General features: G+C 37.6%; 1 protein-coding gene across 1 annotated transcript in view; it reads left to right on the top strand.

Moving 5' to 3' along the window:
• The first annotated feature begins 1,821 nt into the window (after nt 1-1,821).
• Nucleotides 1,822-10,964, top strand: part of LOC150102859 (centrosomal protein 20-like) — a 109,589-nt gene continuing 100,446 nt past the window's right edge. Inside the window, exon 1 of the mRNA XM_090397732.1 lies at nt 1,822-2,063. Coding sequence (XP_090253858.1) covers nt 2,036-2,063 — 28 coding nt within the window. The 5' untranslated portion in view covers nt 1,822-2,035. The remainder of the gene's footprint in view (nt 2,064-10,964) is intronic.

Below are 10,964 nucleotides of genomic sequence, written 5' to 3'. Positions count from 1 at the left end.
AGCATTGATAAGATGGTTTGAGTGTCTTTTAGAAATCTTTTTGTGGAGTTTGGTGAAGGGTCTGACCTACTGAAGTCTTGAAGCATGTTTGCCAATGAGGCTGTGATGACTGTTGTCATGTTTGGAAGAATGTGGTAAAGCTGGATATCTTTGGATGAACGGGCTACTTCGGCGTATGTCCTGCTTCGACGGTGGCTTTCCAGACTGTTGGTATTTTCCATTTGTGAGAGCTGGTATTTTGTTGTCTTTTATTGGGTGACAGGCAATTGGTTAGCCATCGACTCTGGTGCCTGTGGGGGGGTTGAGAGATCTGTTTGCTTTTGTTGTCTGTTTTATTCTTAGGATAGTGAATGCAGCCTCTGTAGTTTGCCGGGTAGGGCCCCACGCATTCGCGCATTTGGCTGGTGAGGTCCTGTGTTTTGAGAAGGTTGCTGTGGGATGGTTTTGCCCACATTTGAGGCATTTGTAGTCTGCTCTGCAGAGTTTCTGTGCGTGTCCATACTTCTGAAATATGTGGCACTGGCCTGACGAGACTCTTTTCCTTAGTGGTTCAGTTGTGATTTTCAGACCATAGATCGTTGTTATGTTGTATATATTCTTGTGTGTGTGTTGGGTATCTCCACAAGTACTAGGAGCATTGGACTCTTGTCAGCCCATAACATTCTGCTGACTTTGACAGGTGGGAGATCGTGGAGGCGGAGGTCATCATTTATTTCATCTGTGCAGATGTTTTCTGTTACTCCCCTGAGTACAACGTTTAGGTTTTTCTCCGACTTCAGTGAGTATGATATTTAATATCTCACTCGTCCATGGTTTTTGTGAGGTGTCTGTAGTTGCCTAGTGTAGCAGGCTGTATTTTAACTCCGTCGTCTACGTTTTTTGCCACTGAATAGGCAATTTGGTGGTTTTGCACAACAGGCCTGAGGCCGTCCATCGTTCTTTTCCCCGCAGTACAATTAGAGGAACTGTTTCATTTTTGGGTGTGGGGAGGTCAGTGTTGGGGCATCTTCTTCCATCCCCTCGTTTACCCGAGTCTCCGCTGTTTTACGCTTTTTTGAGCATGGTTTTCTGTATCGTCTTTTGGTGTTGGAGCAGAGATTATCAGGTTCATCTTCCTTTCTTCCCCTGGTGTTGAGTTCTCCCCCTTCTGTGGAGTCATCTATCGCTGAATATAGGTAGAAACCCTGGCCCCTCTAGCTCAAATTTCTTGAACATTTTTTTGAGGAGGTCGATCGCCAGCTTCTTATCGAGAGATTGGAGAAAGTCGTCGGGACTTAAACTTTTCATGTTTAAAAATATTCAAGTATGCTTACCTGAGAAATATTTATAATGGCCAAGAGAACGGGCTAGGGCCGGAAAATTGCATCAAATGTCAAAGTCTTACCTTGTATTCCTCTATCAAAGAAGATTCACAAAATCTAAAACGCAAAACTCGACTTCACTATCTCGCTAACAACTCTTACGATAAAGAAAAGCAGAATCTGTCGAGGGTAACTTGAAGTGTTGGAGAGGTATATTTTTAGTAAGGGAACTCTCGGTCTGTGCGTAGAGTATTTAGTAAAATAAGGAGCCAAAAGGCTTCAGTTCGGCGATTCAAACTTATATAAATCAATTGGATATTAAATCCAATTGATTTATATAATCTAATTTCAAAGCCGAATGTAGAAACTATGAAAATTTCGTTAAAAAAAGTTGACCAGAGAGCTTACGAGAATACACTCATCGGCATTCATGAGTTACCCTAGCGCTGACCACCTAGAAGACATGATCCTTTCCCAAGCGTCCATATTAATTTGAATTTATTAATATGTCTGTTAATTTTTTCTCATAGATATCCATAATTTTTCCGGTAGGTGGAAGAAAGTAGACAATTGGTGCGCGTATTTTTAAGTGTTATCTTCGTTAGTGTTTATTAGTGAATTATGAATATTCCAATTGTTTTTTGTTTTTTTTTTCTGCGAAGTTTACCATTACATTTCCAGGATGATGGCATCTAGTGGTTAGTTTAACAAGGAAAAAAGTGCTTGTTTTAAATATGGCATCCTTACAGGAGCTTAAGGATGGTAAGAATAACAGTTTTCGTAAATAAGTAGGTTTGATAAAAACGAAAAATTTAGCACCTGCTAACACAGTTGAACATGCGTCCTTCGATTGGAAAAGATATGAGTTTTATTTTCGTCATATTATTATTATTATATTGGTATCTCCATGGAGTCAGAAGACTCATAGATAGACCCAAACTATCGAAACAATATCTGTCATACCTTTTTCTTGAACTCATTTAGAGACGAAGCACTCACAACTGAGTCAGGCAATGCATTCCATTCATTCACCACTCTCCAACCAAAAAATGTAGTTCTCACACTCTTGTTAACTACACTTTTCCTTAATTTCCAGGGATGACTCTTGTTCTTCCATCACTATCATGAAGCTGAAATATTTCCCTTGCATCAATCTTATAAAAACCTTTAAGTAATTAAAATGTTTCTATCATATCTCCTCATCTCTGCCTGTCAACCAACCTCTGTAATCAACAAGCTATCAATGTAGGGAGCATTTTTTACACCACTCACCAACTTAATCACTCTTCTCTGAGCCCTCTCCACCAATTCCTCATCTCCAAGGAATCCAGGTGACCAGACTTGAGCACAGTAATCCAAATGTAGCAGTATCAATGCCTTATAAAGAGGCGTAATAACCTCTTTATCTCTAGATGTTAGTGAGGTTGAAAGTCTCACACAAAGCATGCAAGGGCTCTTCTCTCTTAAAAGTCAAAGCCAGAGAAAACATGCAGTTAATAAAAATTGTTGTTAATCGGATATTATACGATGTAGGCTAGTTGCGCTGATTAGGGGTAGTTATCGGACAGGTAAAGGTAATGGAGCTGAATCCAAGAGAATGAGTGACTAGTGGTAGGTACTATATGTTTATTCTTGGACTATTCCTATGTAACTTATATAATGAAGACATTGGGGATGGCTGGAGGCAAACATGCAATTATATTGATGCTTAGTTAGATGGACCTTTCTGATACAGAATTTTTGCAGGTCATAGAATGAGTAAACTGATTCTATGGACAAATGTTAAGGAGTGTCAGTTTAATGTTGCTAAATGTTAGATTACACATTTGGGGCTGAAGATATTGCAGACTGAGCATTATATTAATAGGAATTTGCTTCAAGTAGTTGATGAAACTAGAGCCTTTACATGAAAGTTACTTGAAAGCTTGATATTGTATTCTTGACATATGAAAAAATGTACACTAACAAGTGAAGAAACCACCACCAGTGCCATTAATGATGCTGGTAAGTACAGAAAAAATAAAAAAATATTCAAAATGCAGCTTAATGATCTTTGTTTATGCATATATAAAAAGCATAATAAATTTAGTTTAATCCTTTATCCAAGTACAAACAAACAAAGTTTGTGTCTGTATCTTCAGGACTGAGGCAACTCGTAAATGTGAACCAAGCTCTCATCACTCCTTGTCTTAGTATTTCCTGTAATGCAAAGCACATCCCCTTGCAGACATGTATAATGCTATGCATTAAGGGAAGGGCCACTACCCAGACCGGTTTCGACCTTTCTTGAATGTTCAAGTACAGGTCAAACTCCAAAAACTCAGCATTGTTCCCCTCAGTAACAGGCTCACCCTACCACTGAAAAGAACTCTCAGAACCAGTTGGTTCCACACCGTGGTAGGCTCACCCCACCACCAAGCAGAGTCGCTCATTTGCTCATATCTGAGGAGTAACATTAACAGTTGTGCCTCAGTTAAAACTTCATGGGCTTCAGCATTGCCATTCATCACCCAAGCTTCCAACCTGTTTTGACCTTTGTTGAGGTCTCGTCAGTGGGAGCCAGACCCACAGGTGGTGATACTAAGGTGAAAGCAATGGAGAAGTCATATTTACCTCTATGAGTTGCCAAACGTTGTTTCACCTTCAGGGTCGAATTGTCCATGCTTGCTGTGCAAGCTCATTACTTGAGAAAGAAATTATATTTATTTGTTAATAAATGCATGCATTTATAAGCATTTCATTTAGGCTTTTATTTTTGTAGACAGAAGATGTCTTAAGCTTGTGCTGCAATAATTAAGCTTTGCATTGTGTATCGAAGACCAATGCTTGCTCGTCCAGTCAAAGCTACCCTGGGTTGCTCAGTTGTCAGAGCTTCCAGGTCCTCACTGCAGCGCACTGTGGTTTCATGCACACACATAGCCATTTCTGCTCCCTTCACGTCGTCGTAAACACAGGCCATACACAGTCAAAGTAGCTCTAGCCAGTGAGCTTAAGCCAGCCTTTACAAGTGTGCATGTTGCTTGGGAAAATTAAGTTACAACCAACTTTTTATGACGATGTTATTGACCAATTCATAAAGAAGAATCGTAGGATAAAATTTGTATTCAAGTAGCTAAATGGAAAAAGATAGAATATCATTTGTAAAATAAATGTTGTATTTGTATGATTAAATGTACATAAATTTCTAAATATATAGTTTTAAATATATAGTAATTCATTATTCTGCTAATCAGACTTCAATCACACCTCTCCCTCTCTGAATGATAACAAGAGCTAGCATGAATTTCAAGACCAGCATTTGCCCCTGCTCACCTTATTATTAAATTACTCTGGATTTAGAGAAAGATGTTGGAAGTTTCTTCCTACTTGGTTAGACTATAATAAATTTAGTTTAATCCTTTATCTAAGTGTAAGCAAACAAAACAAAGTTTGCACCTGAAATATCTTCAGGACTGAGGCAACTTGTGGTAAAGGTGGACCAAGCTCTCATCACTCCTGGTCTTAGTGTCTCCCATAATGCAAGGTACATCTCCTTGCAGACATGTATTATGCTATGCAATAAGTGAAGGGCCACTACCCAGACCGGTTTTGATCTTTATTGAGGTCTCGTCAGTGGGAGAGACCCACATGTGGTGATACTAAGGTGGAAGCAATGGAGGAGTCATATTTACCTGTATGAGTTGCCAAAAAAGTTTGGTCTACCTTTACTACGAGTTGCCTCGGTCCTGAAGATACTTCAGGCGCAAACTTTGTTTGCTTATACTTGGATAAAGGATTAAACTAAATTTATTATAGACTAACCAAGTGGAAAAAAAACCTTCCAACATCTTTCTCTAAATCCAGAGTAATTTAATAATAAGGTGAGACAATTTTTGGCAACTTGTAGAGGTAATGACTTCTCCATTGCTTCCACCTTAGTATCACCACCTGTAGGTCTGGCTCCCACTGACGAGACCTCAGTAAAGGTCAAAACCGGTCTGGGTAGTGGCCCTTGCCTTAATGCATAGCATTATACGTGTCTGCAAGGAGATGTGCTTTGCATTAATGGAGATAATAAGACAAGGAGTGATGAGAGCTTGGTCCACCTTTACCATGAGTTGCCTCAGTCCTGAAGATATTTCAGGTGCAAACTTTGTTTGCTTACACTTAGATAAAGGATTAAACTAAATTTGTTATAGTCTAACCAAGTGGGAAAAAACTTCCAAAAAATAAAAAGCATAATTATTTACGAACTCTTATTTGCTCATGTTTTATTACAACACAAAAATAAAATCAAAATGAATAAAAAAAATGCAATAAAAAATTATCAGAAATGCTGCTACAAGGAAGCAACAAAACACTACAATCGTATGACCATCAAAAGCCAACCTTACCATTTAATTTCTGTGAAACTAACACATCACCCCTTTGAAAACAAAAGCAGCCAATACCTGGAATGTAGATACTGAAAAACAACTAGCATTTCTAAGACCTCTGGCCTGTAACTTAAGAGCTAACCTGACCTTTTTTAAATCGCTGAAACCAATATACCTTCCCATCACAAGCAGACACATCCATGCAATTAACAAAAAGCAAACAACAGAAAGCAACACCTCTGGCCTGGCTTATTTCAGTATATAAAACCAACATATTACCTGTTAGGAAACAGATACATCCACAACACAAAGAGAAAATAACTGAAATGGAAGTATGAAAATTTGAACAATGCTGGCCTCTAGCCTTTGAAACCCAACTTCACATTAACACCCCCCTCCCCATTAAGAAACATAAACACACAGAAGTAGCACAACCAAACACCACTTTTGCTGGAAAACCATCCAGTCACATGCATCATTTGTAAAAATGAAATGAGAAAATATAAAAATTAGACAAACACAAAAAGACCCATCAAATTACCACAAACACCATCAAAAAGAAAAAAAAACAGTATGTATTAATTAACAGAAAAACTCTACTACCAAAAACCAGGTATGAATATTTAAAAAAAAATCATTCTATTTGCATAAAAAATTAATATGCCGCCATTCTGAACATAAAAAACAAATACCTCAATAAAATAATGGAAACCAGCCAATTACATCACTTCTGGTGATGTCATTGATGTGTTGTTTACTTAGGACATGCTTTCATTGATTTTATTATTGTTTCCCTGACCTCTAGAGTCACATGACTCATCATGAGAGGTTAGCACCAAGTCTATTCTACCACTCCTTAAATTTATCTACTATTTGCACTTTGACCATCCTCTCAGGCAATGCATTCCATACTCCTACCACTATATATATATATTACACACACGCAGACACACACATACCATTTCGCATTACTGAACTGAAGCCTTTTGACTCTTTATTTTAGTAATTACTTTTACATGCCAACCAAGAGTTTGCTTATGAAAAATACATTTCTCTGACATTTCAAGTTCCTTAGTACTAAACGAGAGTTTTTGCTCTCTTAAGGTTTCTTCCTGGTCTCTAAGAGAACCAACCAGTTTTAAACAGCTTTCAGGCCAGTGAAATCAAAATGGACTAATAAAAGGCAAATATATAGACGCTTGGGTGCCTCCTATTTCTCTAAGGAAGTCCACACTAAGGCAACTCATGAAATGCTGGAGAGTTTATTCCCATAAGCTCTCTGGTCAACTTATCTTACAATACTTTCATAGTTTCTATATTCAGCTTTGAAATAATGCTGGATCCACTTTGCCTATGTAATTTTGTATCACCGAACTGAAGCCTTTTGGTTCTTTTTTAATAATTAAAAAAAATTTTTTTTTTACCTTTTACTTACTACTTCCTTTTGTAATTTCCAGGGTTGGTTTCTACATTCATCTTTGAAATAATGCTGGATCTAACATCCACTTTGCTTATGTAATTTTGCAACACCGAACTGAAGCCTTTTGGTTCTTTTTTAGTAATTAAAAAAATTGTTTTTTTACCCTTTTATTTACTACTTCCTTTTGCAACTTCCATGTTTGGTTCCTTGTTCTACCATATGAAAATTCTGTCCAGTGTCACTTTTATTTATTTATTTGTATGGAGTTTCCTCCCTTTTTCTTCCCCCGTCCCTATTGGGGCGAGTTGAGCCCCCTCATGGGGGGGTGAAGTATTTATGGCTGTAGATCCATGTGTGTTCACGGGGCCAGTTTGCCTGCTTGCGGGATGAAAAACGCCACATAAACTGGAGGAAAAAATCCTACTGCCTGCGTCCAAAACCGGCTAACTTGGCTACAGCTGAGGAAGATCCTCAAATTCCTCACGTCTTCGACGGGAATCGAACCTGGGACGCTCTTTCCCCAGTCATATGGTTGCGAACCCAAGCCACTAGGCTAACCGCGCAGACTCCAGTGTCACTGATAATAGCTCTTCAACAGCCTAAATGTCTCAGTTATATTTTCTCTCTTCTTTATCTTCTAACCACCAATTTACATGCCTTCACTGTAAATAACTGAGTGACATTGTCTTCAGTGATTACTTGCCAACTTTGGTTAGGGTGAGCCCTGAATTCAGTCATAAAAATCTTAACTGGGAGAATTGGAGTTAAAATTAGCTTTATCTTTGCCAACAACTCAAATAAGCTAAGTAGCTTCAACTTTCTTTAGTGGTAACCTTGGATGACCATGACAATCTTGCTTCAAAAATGCTGCATTGTGAGCATTATTTGATATACCCATGGATCTAGTTGATGCTTTTGTAAGGGGATTCCCAGTCATCTCATAATTTTTTTTTTCTTCTAATTCTTGGAAAGTGCATTTTAATAGTGCGTAATTATCATCATCATGATTACCAAGGATTTAGGCCTGTTCTGGTCTTAGAAGTCCCATTGAATCTCTTAAGAAGATGCCCTGGTTTTCTTTGTCAAATTATCAAAGGCTTTCCCCAGGTTAGGTAAGACTATCAGAGTATTTTGATTCTTATCAAATCTTCTTTCAATAATTGTTCTTAGAGCTAGGATTGCTTCTCTTGTTCCCTGGTGTTTCCTAAATCCAAATTGGTCATTGTCAATATATTCTTCAGCCTTTTTTGTTAGTCTTTTTATTATTATTATTATACCTTCCATGGATTTGGCAGACTCATTATGGGAGGTTCATTCAACTGACAACATATTTATCATATAGAATCTTAAAATCCTTAATGCTCCTAGAATTAACAACACATTCTGGTAATGTGATCCATTCACCGACAATTCTCCACCTAAAAAAAATCTGTTCATCACCATACTTTTACACAACTTTCAGGAATGACCTCTACTCATTTCATAATCCCCTCTGGATTAATCTGATAAAATCCTCTCACTAACTTAAATGTCTATCATGTCACCTCTTTTCCTCCTATCCACCAAACTCTGCAATCCACATTTCTTCAACCTCTCTCCATAGCCAGCATTCCAAAGTCCTGATATTCTCTTAGTCACATGTCTCTGGACCCTCTCTAATGGCTCCACATCCATTGAAAACCAGGTGATCATATCTGAGCACAATAGTCCAAGTGTGGTCTGATTAGTGCCTTATACAGCGGCACAACCACTTCCTTATCCTTACATGTTAAAGTACTTCTTATCATAGCAGCACTACGATGTGCAGTCTACTGTCAATCAACACTTCCAAATCTCTAGTCTCGCCCACTTTCTGCAGCATGGCACAATCGATATAATACACAGCCTCATATTTCTGCACTCCAAAATGCAACATCTTTGTAAACTTTTCTTATATATTCTTATTTTGTGATTGTCTGCGCCATTGTAATATTTCCCTATATGCTTTATTTTCTATTATTAATTAATCTTCTCTACTCTATTCTTTCTTTTATTAATTTATCTTTACTGCCTTTTTAATTCTTTATCCTTTAATACTTTAACTTCCTATTCTTTATTAACTTTACTCTACTTTTAGTATTTTTTCTATACCGGGAGAACTCTGGAAATTTATTTAGATTAATCGACTGTGCCACCAGTGCTCTCCTTGTGGTATAAGATATAATAATACTTCCAGTAGAGTTCACTCTGAAATTATCCTAAAGCCCTTCTTAACATTAAACAGTCGTGGCTAACATTAAATTTCTTTGCTCACAGGTGCGTGTTTATTTCGAAACAGTGCATTGCATTCAGATCAGGCAGCACGCTTTGTAAACAAAACAAACATATTTATTTACCCTAAACTGTTATTATACAAAATCATACAATAGGGAAAGATTCTCTCTCTTAACTCCACTTTAAGCTTAAAATTGTGCTAATTGTGCTTCTTCAGCAATTTAACAGTTAGAAAATGCACAGAGTCATGCAACATATTATATCAACATCCAAAAAAATTATCAGCCCATTACAATTCAAGGAATATCATGCTCTGTTACTTGTAACTAGTAATTCTAACTATAACTGTAAACAAATTATTCTTAGACTAGTTATATCAACACTTAAAGAAACTTATCAGCCCTTCTCAGATAGTTTTGCATATCATAAGCAAACACAATGAAATTAATTCACATATCTTCTTTAACTCTATTATGCAATAATAATATCACAGTATATGATTCTCCCTTATCTAATACACTTGTCACCTTATCATGAAATGCAAGTAAATTACTGAAACAGGACCTACCCTTTACAAATCCATGCTGACCTTCATAAAGAATGCTATGTCCATCAACCCAATCCTGTATTCTATTCCTTACCAATCTCTCCAACACCTTGACCACAACTGCAGTTATACGGACTGGTCTATAGTTGGAGACTTCTGTCTTAAAACCAAGCTTGTAAAGTGGTACTATTTACCTTTCTTTCCACTCCTTAGGAACCCTACCCACTGCAAAGCTTTCATTAAATAACCAAATCAGGTTAAGCAAAGCCAACCATGGTGCACATTTCTTAAGAATACATGGTGATATGTCATCCATTCCTACAACCTTATTCACATCTAACCAACCAACATCTGATACATCTCTGTTTCTTTCACTTCCAGTTCTCCTATTACTTGCCTCTTTTATATATTCCTGCATCATTTACACCAGTTTGATATATGCTGATAAAGTGCTCGTTCAATAATTCCACTATATCCTTTGCAGCCTGTTAGTCTGCTGCCATGATCCACCATTGTTAATCTGCTATAATTATTCTTCCTCTTGCTTGCCATGTAGCAGAAAAATTTCTTTGAGTGAACCTTGGCCTGACCAGCCATTCTTCTCTCATACTGCACCTTTTCTTTCTTTAATATGCTCATCACCTTTCTAGCCAGCATTTTATTCTCTTCTTGAGTCCAATTGCCACGAAACACCTTGTACCTCTTCCATAGCATTTTCTTTTCTGGCACAGTTTGCTTAATTTCATTATTCATCCATTTCACTCCTACTCTATTTACTCACTACCCTTGATATGCAGTCAGACATTGCTTTTGTCAGATACTGCCTTGTGAGTTTCCATGCATTGTGAACATGTTTTCCATTCAGCTCATCTACCCAATGTACTGATGCTAACTGACCACAGAGCTTCTGATAATCATCTGCTTTATACTTCTACATGTATCCATTTTTGGCAGTGACCTTTTCTTGTTTCATCACTTCCCAAACAAGTACTTCATGATCACTATCACCAACCAGCGGCAGGGTCAACGCTTCATTAACAACTACATCTTGTGAAGTTATTACCAAATCCAAAGCATTAAAGCCTCTG

The sequence above is a fragment of the Typopeltis vanoorti genome, chromosome 9 (genome assembly GCF_054136105.1).
Source record: "Typopeltis vanoorti isolate ZY-2024b chromosome 9, IOZ_Tvanoo_1.0, whole genome shotgun sequence".
Taxonomy (NCBI): domain Eukaryota; kingdom Metazoa; phylum Arthropoda; class Arachnida; order Uropygi; family Thelyphonidae; genus Typopeltis; species Typopeltis vanoorti.
Note: the sequence above shows the minus strand (reverse complement) of the source record. Positions and strands in the feature narration are given on the sequence as shown.